The sequence below is a fragment of the Ursus arctos genome, unplaced genomic scaffold (assembly GCF_023065955.2).
Source record: "Ursus arctos isolate Adak ecotype North America unplaced genomic scaffold, UrsArc2.0 scaffold_32, whole genome shotgun sequence".
NCBI lineage: Eukaryota > Metazoa > Chordata > Mammalia > Carnivora > Ursidae > Ursus > Ursus arctos.
Genome location: NW_026623008.1, coordinates 30,190,207 through 30,207,545, shown reverse-complemented (window position 1 = coordinate 30,207,545; position 17,339 = coordinate 30,190,207). Strand labels below are relative to the sequence as shown.

At 40.9% G+C, this 17,339-nt stretch overlaps 1 protein-coding gene and 1 pseudogene across 2 annotated transcripts in view; both read right to left on the bottom strand.

The window, feature by feature from the left end:
* Positions 1-17,339, bottom strand: part of ZMPSTE24 (zinc metallopeptidase STE24) — a 39,326-nt gene that overhangs the window by 18,806 nt on the left and 3,181 nt on the right. For both annotated transcript variants that reach the window (XM_026516565.4, XM_026516566.4), the window contains exons 3-6: positions 10,139-10,225; positions 7,320-7,436; positions 6,346-6,498; positions 4,933-5,074 (exon numbers count right to left, since the gene is read on the bottom strand). In XM_026516565.4, coding sequence (XP_026372350.1) covers positions 4,933-5,074; positions 6,346-6,498; positions 7,320-7,436; positions 10,139-10,225 — 499 coding nt within the window. The remainder of the gene's footprint in view (positions 1-4,932; positions 5,075-6,345; positions 6,499-7,319; positions 7,437-10,138; positions 10,226-17,339) is intronic.
* LOC113268587 (60S ribosomal protein L30-like) lies at positions 104-3,639 on the bottom strand (annotated as a pseudogene).

Below are 17,339 nucleotides of genomic sequence, written 5' to 3'. Positions count from 1 at the left end.
AAAAGGTTAAAGCTGTTTTTAAAAAGACTGGAAAAAAATATACCTAACAGTATGTGGCTAACAGGAGCTGAACTATGGTTGATTTTTTATTTGCATCTTTATATTTTTCTTTATTTTCTAAATGTTCTACACCGTGACAGGGACCTGTGTGGTTAAGAGCAGACTTTGGGTTCAAATCTTGGCTCTGCCATGTAGTAGTTGTGTAAATGTAAGAAACTTCCTTAATTTCTTTAAGCTTTATTTACCTGTTTATGACGTGAGGCTAACCTCTACCTCATTGAGCTGGATTACAGACTACATGAGAAATTCTAAGCAAATCAATTCATATACAGCCTGATCCATAAACTACTACTATTACTTATATACATTTTTTAAAAGAAATGATAAAACATTTGTTTCTCTTGAGAATTTGAGATGTCTCGCAGAAAGTATGTATTTTGTATCTACTCGTATTTCTAATATAAAGTATGGTTAGCAATAAGTTTAGGATACAATATACTCTACATTTATGGCAGTATGCTTGGCAGTACGTTTAGAATTTAGGAAGGCTCTGATAAATAGTAGCTTATTTATTTATTTTATTTTTTCATTTTTTGGTTTCATTGCCTAGAAGAGCCAAACGTGGTCTAATTTTGTCAGTGGTACAGGACCTCAACATCTGGAAAGCTATGTATCATTCAGATGTCTTACACTTCTCTCTCATTTCTGTCTTCTCTGATTCTAATTTTTAAATAAAAATATTTCTTAAAAGCTGCCTTCAGTTATTCATGGAAATAGGCAGACTGTACGCTTATAAACAAAATAAAATTAATGTCTTAATATCTCCCACTGGTCCAAATTTCTCAGAGTGTAGCCCAAGGAATACCTACACCAGAATCACCTAGGGCTGCTTGTTAAAAGTACATACTAAAACACCTGGGAATGGAGTCCCAGAATCTGTCTTTCAACAAACCCTCCTGAAGATTCTTACAGTCACTAAAGCTTAGGGGTCCCTGCCCCAGACCATAAGCTTTCTGTATCACTATGCTGGCATGTAATTTGCATAATGCGTGTTTACCGAAAGGGCTGATGAGACCACGTGAGGTACGAGAACTTTGAAAACCAATGTAAGGCACTGCCATCTGTATCTTTATGTTTTAGGACGTCTTACCTTCACCTCTCAACAGCATCTGACACAGCCGACCACTCCCTCCTCGAAAGACTTTCTTCTCCTGTCTCAAAAGAAATACCACTTTCTCCTGGCTTTCTTCCTACCTCAATGGTCTCTCCTCCTCAGCCTCTGTTACTGGCTCTTCCTCCCCTGCTGACTCCAACCTGAGCCCCATCTCTTCTCTAAATGCTCCCATCCATGGTATTAAACACCATCTCTGTGCCAGATGCTTTATTATCAATATTCTGGCCCTGACCTCTCCCTAGAACTCCAGCCTCGTAAATCCAACTGCCTGCCATCTGTACATCTCCACAAGGATGTCTATAATGCAGACTTGTTTATATTCTTGTGTGTGTGTGTGTGTTTTTTCCCCCTGCCCAGTGTTGAATTCTCCTTTCAGAGTTCAGGGACTTTCTCACCATGTAAGTGTTATGGGAGACTACTATTGAGAAATCTAAAAGGCCAGATATTTGTGTCCCCAGCACTCCTGGCACATAGCCCATGCCCTGGCTCAGTCAGAAATACCCACTGGGGACTCTGAAGATTTAGCTAATTATGCAAAGAAGAAGGGCAGTGAGGAATGGGTGCTAGCGGCGGGATGTTAAGAGAGCAAACTGCTGAATTCAACAGCAGGAGGCAACAGCAGGGTCCTAATCAGACTGGTTCTACAGCGAAATTCTGAGCTCATCTCCCTGGGAACAAACAGCCCATTTCCCAAGCTTGTAAACTTAACTTCCCTGGTGATTTTATGAGCTATTAAAGACTGTCTCAATAAGAGTTTTCCTGCTTCAACTAGCCACAGTTGGTTAGACTGCTTACTCGGAGCTAACTCCTGCCTGAGGAACTCTAATACAGTGTTCAATAGATACCTCAAAATGTAACATCCAACAGAACTCCATTCCCCACACACCTGCTCTTCGCTCAGTTTTCCCATCTCAGTAAACCACCATTCATCCAGCTGCTCAGACCAAAAATCTAGGTCATTACCCTTAATGCTTCCCTTTTCCCAATTCCTTCACAGGTAATCTGTGAGTAAATCTCATCAACTCTATCTCTGAAACATATCCCCAGTGCATCTACTTCTCTGCATGAATTACTACTGTCCTAGTCTAAGCTGCCCTATCTCTGCCCTGACCACTGCCACAGTCTCCGAACTGCTCACCCTGCTGCTACTCTTGCCCTCCCACTACAATCTCTTCATAGAGCAACCCACAATATTTAAAAACTACAAACCAGACCATGTCACTAAAACCTTCAATGGCTTTTCCCCCCAAACTTACAATAAAACCCAAGCTCTCATCCTGATTTATCAAGGCCTATGTGGTCTGGCTCCTGCCTGTGTCTCACACTTCATGTCATAACACTCTCCTGCTGTGCTGCAGCCACACTGGACTTTCTTCTGTTTCTTGCAGACACAAAGAAAGCTCTAGAAGGTCTTTCCACTGATCTCAGCATGGATGGCTTTGTCCTTCAGGCGTCAGCTCAAATTCATTTGCTCAGAGAGCTCTTGCCTGATGACCCAATCTAAAGTACCTACTCTATTCATCCTTGATCACACCACACTAGTTTCATTCTCTGCACACCTGCTATCTGGTATTTTTTGAGAGCATAATGTTGGCTTTTCATTACAGTATCCCTATCAACTTACAAATCCATAATATATGTTGTTACTATTAGTAACGACACTTAATCATTCAAAATATTTCTGAGGATTGTTACCATTAACAAAAACTTACATTACAGATCAGTAAACTTCTGTTCAGCAAAGGTAAGTTGCCGAAGTCACACAGGTAATCTGTGATAAAACTGGGATTCAAATCCAAGCCTATTAACCTCACAGCCTGACCTCTGAAATATTACCCTCCACCTACTCAAATCTTTTTTTTTTTTTTTCTAAATAAGTTCTGGCCAGTTTTATTAAAGAAAACATCTTGTATGACTCACTTTTCACCGGTCTGTCCTGGCATGCTTCTAATGCTATCAGAATCACCTGGATCAATGAGAGCCAGTGTGCATACTCCGTAGTACCTTGCACTTTCTATGCCCAGTTCAATAGTACTGCCACTGTGGTGATGGACACCAGTTTTGGCCAACACAGCACAACGTTCTACTGCAGTTTCCCTCAAGGCTGGACAGTTATGAGGATGACCAGTTTCACTTTGCCATGTCCGGTCATTATCAGAGTCTGCTTGTACCCAGCACATACTTTCCACTTTTCATACTGATTAGGACCCCAGAGGAGATCAACTCCAGTGGCTTTTTTTGTCTTCTTTGCAGTCACTGTCTTCCTGCCTTAGGTGTGGGCTGGCCCCGCAAGATGGTCGGGGAGTGAGGAAAAAAAGGCTAAATCCTGATATTCCATTCGGTACCAGCTCATGTTATGATTCTCTATAAAGCCTTCCCTATTTCATCTAAAACCATATAGCACTGACAGTGTATATATCACACATCTTATCAATTACCTCTATTGTGATATCGTTAGCTGTCATTTCATATTATCTGATTATAACTTAAGTGATAAGCCACTTAGGTTGCCCCATCAGTAGAAGTCCCTAAAAGATGGTCCTACTGTACTGATTAGTATACTTCTAGTTTACTATTAATCAGAGCCTAAAAAGTAGTAGAAATTGTCATTCTACCATTTCTCCCATAGAAATGTCCCAACTGTGCCATCAGCTAGGCTGTATAACCTCAGAAGCCACTAGATGTCTGAGACTTCTAAGAGTCTGAGACTCTTCAGTTGCTGTTAATTCATTCTTTCCTATTGTAGCCATTTCTGCTCTCCACGACCCCATAATTATTTCTGTTTCTACTCCTTCATCCAATACAGCTGTTTCTCACTGGTGATTTTTTTTTTAAGTTTAGAGGAGGGATGGGCAAAGTACAGTTTGCAGGCCAAATCTAATCTGCCACTTGTTTTTATAAATAAAGTTTCATTAGAACATAGCCATGCTCACTTGTTGATGTATTATCTGTGACTGCTTCTGTACTATAATAGCAAGGTTGAATGGTTGTGACAGAGACAGACCATGTCGCCCACAAAGCCAAAATATTTACTGACTAGCCCTTTACAGAAAATGTTTGCCAAACTACGGTTTAGGGGAAGCAAAATTGAAACCTAGAGAGCAGTAGGGATTCATTCAAGATCCCAGAGCTGCTAGGTGGCAGAGGCAGATCCAATCTCACGCATTTATGTGGATTTTAATTTACAGATTCTGAAAGTCATGGTATCATACAACAGTTTTACTCTACATCTTTTTGGGCTTGGGACTTTAGTAGAATTATGCAAGCTAATACATAGCTTAACTCTCAAAAGCAATTATCAAAAAAGCAGACAACAACTGATCTGAAGTATCCAATGGTACTACAGTTTTTGGTAAAGTGCAAGTGAAATCGACACCTGCAGAACACTGGAAGTTTTGTTGGATGAGACAAAGCCAGTAATATTGGTTTTATTTATAAGCCCCCAAACTAATGCTAAATGGAACCTGACTATGCAAAAGTCCAACTCAATTACCTGAGGGAGCCAGGCAGGTAACAGAAGTATATAAATCAGTATAATACACATGATATAACAAGGAGTGAAGAAGGCCTTGGCCAAACAACACTACAAAGGCAACCAAACACAGCTGCAGGTAAGAGCAGCATTGGTTCAGGCTACCAGCTTCTATCCCTGGACTATGCCATCAATTCCTAGAAATCTTAAAAGGCCAAAATATAAAATCCTAACAAATCAAAACAAATTACTTGACTTAAACTTCCTTACCCCCAGGTTGCCTTACCTTCAACAACATACACCTTAGTCAAAGGAAAGTCAATACTCTTTGCCATTACTTCAATTTCTTGTTTAAGCTTTCCCTCAGGCAGAGGTGTGAATTTGTCAAATAAAGGGGCAATATAATCAGCATAGATTGTGACAAGCACCTGGAAAATAAATGTCAGAACAACCTATGAATATGTTCTTAAAGAAACACTGCTATTTATATAGATTATATTAAAACAACTATGTGCTCCAGCCTTGAGAACATGGATCTTTTATTTGCTCTGGTATTCCCAGCCCCAAATAGTACCAGATAAGTGCTCAATATCTGTTCGTTAAATTAAATCAAAGTGAGTAGTCTCTTTGCGGTAATAACTGAAAAGTCAAATGGTCCATTCAAAGCTATCTTTAGAATTTCTGACACTTCATAAGCCCATCATAACTTAGAATTCTGCCTTTGAGAGTAATCATGAGAGACCTGCAGTCTTTGCTAGAAAATAATTACTAGAGCTTGACTGTGTGCTATTATTCGGCTGGTCTGCTGAAATGAATTACCTGCAGCACACAACTATAACTGTGTTTGAAACAGCACTTCCTTAAGCACTTCTGAAGCACTTCCTCTGTTCTCTTTCCTCTCACTTCATCTGCCACACACACGTGTGTGTAAATCCAACTAGCACCTGTTTTCAGAGTTTGATCCCACCAGTGGAAAGTGAAGCAGTGAGCATCACGGCAATTCAGACTAAAGTAAACCTCACCATCAGAGGAGCTAAAGAGCTAACAGATGCTATTTTCTGGAGGATGTGAACAGACCGTTTTCATTGTGCAATGAATTCAGAATATGGTAGAGAGAAACAGCAAAGACGTGAGGAAGGGAAGATGGGGGGTGAGGGGACAAGGAGGGAGAAGGGAGAGACGGAAGGAGAGAAAAGAGAGAAGGGAAGGGAGGAGGAAGGGAGAAGGGAACAGAGAAGAAGGGGTAAAGAAGGGAGAAAGGAGGAGAGGAAACGCAGGGGAAGGAGGGCAGAAACATATCAGGTAAGTTTATGCTTTTTCTTATTCCTCTTCAATCTAGTCTCTCTTCAAAACATCCACAATGTTTAGGCACTGGAGCTCAGTAAAGAGTCACTAAATGATCAAACTTAGTCATCCATTCTAGTGACAACCACAAATGCAAAGCCCAAAATTGTCTGACAACTGGATCATTAACCGTAACTAACAACCAACTTCTAGGATCTGACTCAGCATAAGGAGAAAATCTATGGTCAGAGTCAGCTCTATTTCTATACCCAAAAGCAGAAACCAAGAGAGAAATTTGTATGACCACTTATGTATATTTCATTTGCTTTCTTAAGAACTGTTCAATGCTAATGAAGATGAAATTATCTCACCAAGGAAATTTTGTAAAAGAAAACAAAACAAAGATTTTACTCACCAGAGAAACAACTAATGTGAACAACCAGGCATATATAAAAAAATAGTCACCCCCAATTTTAATAATGTAAAGTAGAAGTGAAGACACGGGCAATAAAATGCACTGAGTCACAATAAATTTCTTGACCGCGTCTTTCATGAAGAATCCCAAAGTCTGAAAAAAGAAAAGATCATCACAAGAAACTGAGAAAATGCTTTTAAAATAACTAATAAATGAATACAAAGGATACATTATTAAAGGAACTTTAAAAGTTAAAAGATGGTGAGTCTACATTACATGACACTAGGTAGCCTAAGACCATAAATAAATGTCTGGCATTTTACAGTTCAAAATACACCATTTAGGGGCGCCTGGGTGGCTCAGTCGTTAAGCGTCTGCCTTATGCTCGGGGCGTGATCCCAGAGTCCTGGGATCAAGCCCCGCATTGGGCTCCCTGCTCCAGTGGGGGCCTGCTTCTTCCTCTCCCACTCCCCCTGCTTGTGTTCCCTCTCTTGCTAGCTGTCTCTCTCTCTGTCAAATAAATAAATAAAATCTTGGGGGGAAAAAAACACATTTAAATGCTAGTAGAAAAATACTAACCTTTAGTACTAAAGAGTTTATGGCAAGACTTTAAGCTATGATCTTTATCATATCTGCAGTTCCTTTTACCTCAATTAATTCATGCTCTAAAATAGCAAATTATGGGGCCACCTGGGTGGCTCAGTCGGTTAAGTGTCAGACTCTTGATTTTGGCTCAAGTCATGATCTCAGGGTCCTGGGATGGAGCCCCAAGTCAGGCTCTGCACTCAGTGGGCAGTCTGCTTGGGATTCTCTCTGCCTCTCCCTCTTCCTCTGCCCCTCCCCCCTGCTCTCTCAAATAAACAAATCTTTAAAAAAATAAAAGAGCAAATTATGTTTTAATTATTACCAGTAGAGGGAAAAAAACACAAAAAGTCTTTATATTTAAAAGAGAACAAGTACATTCTCTGGTTTACCTGTTGATTGAAACCATGTTTTTCTTCTATCACGAAAGTATTATAAAGACTCCATGGCAAACCAGTCAATGCACTAAAAAGTGTAGCCAACAGGAGGAACACCAAGGACTGAGTGATCTAAACACAAGAAGAAAAAAAAATGGCAGTTTTTATAGTGTAATATTAATTCGTTCTTCAAATGAATGATCAGTGAACAAATGAACAAGGAGTTGCTGAACACTTACTGCATCTCAAGCAATGTGCTTGATTCTATGGGCAATACAAGGTCTGAAACATCATCTCTACCCTCCGAGTTTACTTGGCAGAAAAGGAGGCAATAAAACAATGTCTCTTTTTATTACACAGGCACTATGTCAAAGTTACCTGAAGCCACAGAGACAAAGAAGAACTAAAACCTGAGAGACAACCACACACACTGGTGAATTCAAGCAAGGCTTACAAGGCTAAGGAGATCTGGGATGCTACTCTGAAGAAAGAGGTAAATTAATGGGACAGGAGATTCAAGGAAAGGAGGAGGAGTGCCTTGCAATTCGCACAAGCATGGAGCACCCTGTAAGAGGAAGAGGACAAGATGACAGGCCTTAAGACAATGTTGGGACAAGGCAGAGAAATTTATCCTAGAGCATCAAAAAAGCTGGACTAGGGCAGGTGGAGTGGGGCGTCCTAAAGTTTTCACAAGAAGCCAAAGACCAATAGAGAAAATTATCTTCAAGAACTACTTTAAGTGCCTTCACAATAGATCCTCAGGAAATCGAAAGCCAGGAACTGCCTCATTTCTCTTTGCCAACTTTCCCTAAGATAGTGGAGGAAAAGGGCTACTTAGTATGAAGGGAGTTGGGGGAGGGAGAAAGGGTCATGAGGCAAATAGAATCCTTGCTCTCCCTCTCTCACCACATGGTGTAAAATGGAATTCTTTTAAGGTAAATGTGAGTATAGCATGCACCACCAAAACACATTTGATTTGGTAACAAAGATGCAGCCAGTATACGTTTCTAAGCATAGGAAGAAGGGAGAGGGGATGAGAAAGGAATATTTGTCTGGCTATTAACATGCAGGGTGGTTTATTTCAGCACTGTTCCCAAACAGGAAATGGGAAAAAAAATTTAAAAACCGATTCTAGGACCTTCCTCAAAACTACTGAATCAGAATCCCATCTTCCAAAAATGCAATCATATTGTACTGATTGTGTGAATACTTACTTTTCTCACATAACATCTCATAAAAATTTTCCTTATCAGTATGTATCTATTTCTTTATTAAAGGCTCTAGAGTATTCCATTGTGTAAGTGGACACCTAGGCTACTTCCATGATAGCACTCATTCCAATGCTATAATGAACTCTTTATACATGCATCTGTACATTCATTCTCCATAAATTCAAAAAAGTTAAATGTCTGGTGTCAAACTTTTTGAAGGCACTGGTGACAAAGCAGTGAAGAAAATATAGAGGGTCTCTGTCCCCTTAGAGCTTAAAATTCTTGTCAGGGAGACAGAAAAAAATAAACAAATAAGGTACCTGCAGAGAGTGGTAAGTGCCTTTACACAGAAAATAACGTGCTGTGTGTTACTGAAGAGCGACAGTGGGACCGTGACTCTTGATGGGAGTGATAGGGAGGGCCTCTCTGAGAAAGACACATCAAAGGTGAGAAGTGCATAAGGAGTCTGTCATGATGTTTACATGAACCACCTTAAATAACTTCTGAAACAGTGGGGCGCCTGGCTGGCTCACTCCAAAGAGCGTCCAACTCTTGATCTCGGGGCTGTGAGTTTGAGCCCATGTTGGGAGCAGAGATTACTTTAAAAAAAAAATAAAATCTTTACAAATTTCTGAAACAAGGCAGAGAATATGTAAGTAAACCACAATCCTACATAGAACAGACCAGGGCATGAGTCAATGAAGATACAGAGATAACCCAGGAATAAGAGGTCTTCAAAGAGTATGGCTGCTTTAGAAAAAGGAATATAGAAACAGGACACAGGATGAGCTGAATTAAAACCCAAAGAACCTATACATGTAGAAGAGAGCCATCATTTCAAATAATCAATCAGGAAAGAGGAAAGAGACTTGGCAATTTCCAAGAAAAAGTCAGGAGGCACTGTCGTAACATCCACCACCGGTGGAGAGTCTCAGGCTTAAGGCTTTGCCCAGTAAATGGAGTTTCTGTAAGACTGGGTAGTCAACTCAAGCAGCTCCATGGAGATTCTAGAAGTTACACTCTGTCCCTGTCTGAAGTATCTGCTAGGTGCATATGGCACAGAGTATCTGCTTAGTGGGTTCAACAAAATTCAGGCTTCCCCCTTCACCGCAAGGGGCTGTCCCTGAGAAACAGCTGCCTAACCAGAGACCATCATTTCCCAGTTCCCTTACATCTGAGACTAAATGACCGGTTCGCCAACAAAATGTGAATGCAAAGGACACTTCAGAAGTAGTTAAGAAGGTAGTTAAGAAGAGGATATACTTTCTCTACCCCCTCATTCCATCTGCCTGTTGGATGCAGAGAACTCTGGGGTACTCAGGGAATGGCAGAGCCATAAGATGAAAAGAGACCAGGTCCCTGGCTTCCCATGTAGAAGAATGTCACCTGCTGACCAAAAATACTCACACTAGGCTATTATGTGAATGAGAAATAAACTATTATGATAAGCCACTGGAATTCTGGAGTTTGCCACAATAACTAGCATTATCCTAACAGAGCATGTGTGGACAAGGACTGTACAAACAGAGAAGCAAGCCTAAAGACAGAGCCAAAAAATTAACTTTCATATAAAGCTGGCCAAGCAAAAAGACTCTAAAAAATACATGCTAATGAATCACATACCTCATATTCTGGTCCAAAGCCAGCATAGCCACAGAACCGTCCAGAAAGTCTCCAGAGATAAGGAATTCCTCCAAAAAGAAGAATAAGCTATAAAACAAGACATACTTTGGTTACATTTGAACAGACTAGAAAGTATCAGATGAGAGCATTTTAATGACAAAATAATTATCTGTAAAGAAAAAAAGGACAAAATAATTATCTGTAAGGACAAAATAAGGACAAAATAATTATCTGTAAAGAAAAAAAGAGACCTATCTTATTTAGGAGAAACTATGCATTTAAAGGAATACAAACCAACTGAGATACTAAGTTTAGACCAGTAAAGATTTTTGCCTGTACATTTCATTTTTTATTTTTATTTTTTTAAAAGATTTATTTATTTGAGAGAGAGAAAACTCAAGTCGTGGCAGGGGGTGAGGGTAGAGGGAGACAAAGAATCTCAAGCAGACTCCCCGCTGAGCACGCAACCCGACACAGGGCTCGATCTCACAACCCAGAGATCATGACCTGAGCCAAAACCCAGAGTCGTACGCTCAACCAACTGCTCCACCCAGGCGCCCCTTGCCTGTACACTTTATATGAATAAATTAGTATGGTATGTGAATTATATCTCTATAAAGCTGTAAGGAAAAAAAAACTTGCCAAAGACCATGAATCAGGAACTAAGCTTAGAGAAAAGGTAAGCAATTTGTTCAGAATCCCACACGCGATGAGTGACATATATGGGATTTGAAGCAGGCTACGTGGCTTCCTAACTGGCTTTTCCTTAAAAGGAAACGGCCCCCTTCAGTTAGGACAAAGTATTAGTATCAGTGTTAAGTGGAGAGTCAGGTCCACTTAGCAAACTGAGAGACAGAATGGGCTATCTCTGCTTTCCCCGAGTAAGGAAAAGGTGAATCCTGAGGTAGGAATCAGGGTTTCATAGGAGGAGACCCCCTTCTCGGCACCACCCTTTGTCTTGGGCAGATAAAGTGAATAAAGATACTCACCAAATCACCATGATATTCGAATGAGTGAGCTGCTCTTAAAATTTAAAAAGAATACATGCTTATAAAACACAACTTCCCTCAACAGATATTAAATTTATGGAACTCAAAAGGAATCAACTTTTTTTTCCTTTCTGTGGAGCCTCAGGAACACAACATTCAATCACACTCCTTGGTTAGAAACACAGTATTCTCATTGGTTCACACATGGTTCCTTGTGGTTTTGAGGAGTTTTGGCACTATTATATATTTCATGGGTAGCCTTCCAATCTACTTTCCATTTTTATGTATGTATCCATAAATACTACAGTGATTTATATATGCTTTTTAAGACTATCTATAAATGACTTCATATTGTACTTATCATTCTACAACTTGCTTTTTACACTCTACATATTTTTAGATCCATCCATGGTGATTTGTAACTTTCTTCGGTATTATTATCAGCTCACTCTTTCTCTACAGTGTTTATACCAAATTACACTCTCATCAGCAGTACCTGACGGTTCCTGCTCCCCATAATCTCAACCACACTTGGTGCTATCCACCTTGGATGTTTTCCTGTGTGCTGGCTTGGTTTAATACCATGGGTCTCAAATATGGTCTCTGTCCAGCAGCAGCAGCATCACCTGGGAATGTGTTAGAAATGCAGATGCTCAGGCTCCACCCCAGAACCACCGCCTCAGGAACCGAAAGTGGAGCCCAGCAGTCTCTAGGTAAAAGGATGTACACCCAAGTCTGAAAACCACTGGTTTAATCAACTGCTGTCTTAAAGGCTTCCTTAACTCTACGTCCAGCTATTTCCACTCTACTGCACCTAACTCAATCTTGGATATAAACCCTGTTTTCCCAGAAGACATGCTTTGGCACCGCTGTATGGTATATGCTCTGCTTGCTGAACTAATTGACTTGAGATGGCACTTCTTTCATCCTATTCTCCCAACTAATAAACAATGCGAAATTAAGGATTTATAAGTCTTCTGGTGAAGGGTTGAAACACCTATTATTAAAAGTCCAGCTTTTAAGTATGTGTCAAGGGTAGCTTTAAAATGAACTTTGAATGCATCTGTGAATGCTTTTGGAAACTGCTGTTGCAAGCCTTGTTTAGTATACTCTGGGGAATGAAATATAAAGCCCAGTGAACAGTAAAGCTTCTATTGATAATCTCACTGAGCATGCTGCTGGGGATGTCTTAGAACAGAACTAACGAACCCAACAAAGCAAGTCCAGGACTTTTACATATATGATTTCACTAGAGTCTTGAAAAGCAGGCATGGCATATAGTCATCTCTACTTTACGGAAGAGGCAACTGAAACTCAGGGAGGTTCAAGTCACTGCTATGTGTTGATCACTGTACTAACTGCTTCATTTACACTGTCTCACTCACCTAGTCCTTGCCACAAATCATGTAAGACGTGGTTTAATATGTATTGACCTCTCATCCTTTTTTTTTTTAAGATTTTATTTGAGAGCAAGAGAGCGAGAGAGTGTGTACAAACAGGGGGAGCAGCAGAGGGAGAGGGAGAAAAAGGCTTCCCACTGAGCAGGGTGCCAGATGCAGTCTGGAATCACGACCTGAGCCAAGAGCGGACACTTAACTGACTGAGCCACCCAGGTGTTCCTCGACTTCTTATCTTAAAGAGGAAAAAAATGAGGCTCAAAAGGCTAAGGTGCTCACTCACAAATGGTAGAAATTGGAGAAGCGACAATTTGAATTTCTCTACACTGTCCTCCTTGACTGCCCAGCCATTCCACTTCCTGACAGAGCTCTTCACTGACACCTGTGAGATATCAGGAAAGTCTGTCTCAGAAAGGCTGGACATCTTCTCTCTGGGTGGTCTGTCACATTTGTGTAAACAGGGGCACCTTCAATTGGTCACACAAGGCCTCCGCTTATGTTCCCTCAGGTAGAAAAAAGGAGGCCAAAAAAAGCCTAAATTAACCTTTGCACTTGTTCTTTGTGATCAAAAGATTAAAACCTATTAATTTTAATCAATACAAAATAGAAATTAATGAACTTGTTTTCGAACAAACAGGATTTCAAAGTATGGGGCGCCTGAGTGGCTCAGTCGTTAAGCGTCTGCCATCGGCTCAGGGCGTGATCCCGGAATCCCGGGACCAAGCCCCACATCAGGCTCCCTCCTCTGCTGGGAGCCTGCTTCTTCCTCTCCCACTCCCCCTGCTTGTGTTCCCTCTCTCGCTGGCTGTCTCTCTCTGTCAAATAAATAAATAAAATCTTAAAAAAAAAAAAAAGAGTTCAAAGTAACACAAAATGTTTCCCACTGAATGGTAAATATAGCTACTAATTCCCCAAGGATAAATGTAGCGCATTTATGATGTGGTCCCTGGAGTTTTAAGAATAGCTTCTTCAGGGCACCTGGGTGGCTCAGTCAGTTAAGCATCCGACTCTTTTGGCTCAGGTCATGATCTCAGGGTCCTGGGATCAAGCCCCACATCGGGCTCCAGGCTCAGCGGGGAGTCTACTTGAGGATTCTCTCCCTCTCCCTTTGCCCCTCCCCCAGCTCTCTCTCTCTCAAATAAATAAATTTTTAAAAAAGAATGGTTTCTTCAGTATAATTTTAAAGACTCAGAAGAGCAGAGTTTGAAACCCAGTTCTCCCACTTATTAATGTCACTTGGCCATTAAATGGACCAGCCATTTAATTTCTCTGAGCCTTTGCTTTCTTGTCCATAAAAAGAGAATAACAACGCCTATACTTTCTACCTCTAAGCACTTTTGTAAACATCAAAACAAAACGATAAATTTAAAAACAATATAAGAAGTGAGAATCACTACTACTCATACGATGATGATGATGGTGGTGGTGATTACTGTCCCCACCTTTAGCGCAGGACAGGACTAAACCAGTACTGTTTCTGGCTTGGGCCACAGCATACTACGAAGCTCTCATGCTCTATGTGTTCTCCCTGCCTCTGTCCTCTCCTGGAACAGACTAAGCCATCCCCATGCTCACCAACTGTAACAACCAAGCTATTGCCCATCTTTCCTGGAACTGTTCACTGTTGACAACCAAGGAGACTGAAGATATTCTGCCTTTTTTTCTTATAATGGCCCTGTGGGGGGTAAGCCAAAGAATTTCACAGAATCAAACAGTAGTGAGGAAAGAGGATGGTGTCTGAATTCACCACCTCTACTTCCATCTCTCTCTAAAGGCTGATTTCCTACTTGGACCCTAACAGAAGAAATGCTTCGGATAAATTAACCAAAGCCAAATATAATCCACAATAAAGCTACCTTTCCTGGCTTGGCTGGAAAGCATCAGGTTTCAATACTAATTTTCAATGTCTTAGTAACTAAACCAGGCTTGGACTAGTAAAAATATAATTAAAAAATCAATATTGGGGGAAAAAAATCAATATTGAAAAGACAAATTACTAGCCATTTCTATGTATGACAAAAACCAAAGCAAGTTTTTCGATCATTTACTCATTCTTCCAAAATACCTAGATTTAACTCTTAACTCTTTGCTACATTTTCCTGAGGAAATGGGAAAGTCTTCTAATATTTGGTTCTAATTATACTAGTTCATAACCGTCAAGGAAAATTTTGTGACTAGCTAGACAAGGTTTTCATCACTTAACAAAGCCACAAACAGCTGGTTTCTTCTCTTTAACTGATGAAACAGCTGTGGTAGCTGATCTCATTTATTTTCAATAGGAATCTTTCTCTTATGGTACTGGGAGATCTAAGGGAGATCTGGAGGAAAAATGATGATAATCAAGATCATAATGGTAAAAATAACAACAGCCAACACTTGCAGAGCACTTACAATGACCAAGCACTTTTCTAATCATCTTACATACATTAACTCATTTAATCCTCTCAACAACACTATGACTGAGGAAATATTATTACCACACAATTTTTTTTTTTTAAGATTTTCTTTATTTATTTGTCAGAGAGAAAGAGCACAAGCAGGGGGAGCGTCAGGCAGAGGGAGAAGAAGGCTTTCCACGGAGCAAGAAGCCCAACACAGGGCTCGATCCCAGGACCCTGGGATCATGACCTGAGCTGAAGGCAGACGCTTAACCGACTGAGACACCGAGGTGCCTCATTACCACACAATTTTAACAGACACGAAAACTAAGGCACAGAAGCGGTGACTTGCTTGAGGTCCCACAGCTGGTATGATAGAGCTGAGATTCAAACTCAAGCCACCTGAATTCAGAGTCTGCTCTTAACTTCAGCACCACGCACTTTCAATTTTTCTTGGAGGTGGAAAACCAAGAACTGGTCTTTGGGAATGGAAAAAATTCTTACTCATTTTATTTATAAAACACAGATATACATACGTATAGTTCAGAAACAGATATACAATATATCTGGTGGTATTAAAATTTCATGGAGGGGTGATTAAGAAAAAAATGTCTAGGGGTACCTGGCTAGCTCAGTCGGTAGAGCACGCAACTCTCAATCTCAGGGTCGTGAGTTCAAGCCCCATGTTAGGCATGGAGCCTACTTAAAAAAAAGAAGAAAAAGAAAAAAGTCGAAAAATATACAGGGCCAGGGGCCAGAGTCAATGATGAACAAAAGACGGAGAACACTGCTCTACACTATATAGCCTTTGTTCTTTTAGTATGAGGGTAAGACTGGGTCTGTTTCACTAAGTAAAAATGATCTGTCACTTGTTTCACTCAATAAATATGGATTCTGTGCTTATTTTATACCAGGTACTAGGTACCAAAAGATTACAAAACCTTAAAGTATCTTTTCTTTAAGGAACTCCCAGCCTGTCAACTAAATAGGAAAACTCAATAGAATGTGATAAGTACTCTGATAGGAATAATGATAGGATGCTACCTTATTCAGTCCTGAGAGACAGAGGAAGTTTCAAACTGTTTCTCAGAAGAGATGATGTTTCAGCTGGAACCTAATGGGAGGAGTGGGGATTAACCAGCTTCCAGTGAGAGTGGACTCGAAGAGGTGGGCACCCCTGGAAGGCACCAGCATGTGAAAAGACTTGAAGTCACAGAAAACCAAGCTAGGTATGAGATGGACAAAAAAGAAGGGAAAAGAACTTGGGGGAAGGAATAAAATGATGAAGCTGAAGTAAGAAATGGCCAGGTCAAAAAGGACCTCAAAAAACCATACAAAGAAATATGGGCTTCACCTGAAGGAAACAGTGAGCCAGTGATAGGTTTCATACAGGAGAATAACATGATCAGAACTGTGCTTCAGAATTCCTTTGGCTGCAATGTGGAGGACAGTGAGAGTTAAGATAGAGGCAGGAAGGGGCTCCCTTCTCAGCTGGGAGACTGCTTCTTCTCCCTCTCCCTCTGCTTGTGCTCTCTCTTCCTCAAGTAAATAAAATAGGAAAGGAAAGGAAAGGAAAGGAAAGGAAAGGAAAGGAAAGGAAAGGAAAGGAAAGGAAAGAAAGGAAAGGAAAGGAAAGGAAAGGAAAAGGGAAGAAGGAAAGGAAGGGGAAGAAAGAAAAAGAGGGAAGGAAAGAAGGAAGGAAGGGAGGGAGGGAGGGAGGGAAAGACAGAAAGAGAGAGAAAAAGAAAGAAAGAAAGAGGAAAGAGAGACAGAGAGAGAGAAATTCTGAGGGGCACCTGACGGGCTCAATTCACTTGATCTTGGGGTTGTTTGAGCCCCATGTTGGGTGTAGAGATTAGTTAAATAAATATTTTTTAAAGAGAGAGAGAAAGAGGAGGAGGGACTGCTAATTAAAAAAAGGGGGGCTGCCTGGGTGGCTCAGTTGGTTAAGCCTCTGCCTTTAGCTCACGTCAGGATCCCAGGGTCCTGGGATTGAACCCCACACTGGGCCCCCTGCTCAGCGGGGAGTCTGCTTCTTCCTCTCCCTCAGCCCCTCTCTCTCAAATAAATTAAATCTTAAAAAAAAAAAAAAAAAAAGAGGCAGAAGACAAGGAGGGACTGCTACAAGAATAACTTAACAATATAAGGTTGTTTTTCACACCTGACCTGTGACAGTTACATACACCACAGTCTTCAACTCCCTAACAATTACGTTTCAGCCTCTTTTGCTCTACACCCATTACTACTGATAATGAAGGTTAAGAAAGCATTCTGGGGGGCGCCTGGGTGGCACAGCGGTTAAGCGTCTGCCTTCGGCTCAGGGCGTGATCCCGGCATTACGGGATCGAGTCCCACATCAGGCTCTTCCGCTATGAGCCTGCTTCTTCCTCTCCCACTCCCCCTGCTTGTGTTCCCTCTCTCGCTGGCTGTCTCTATC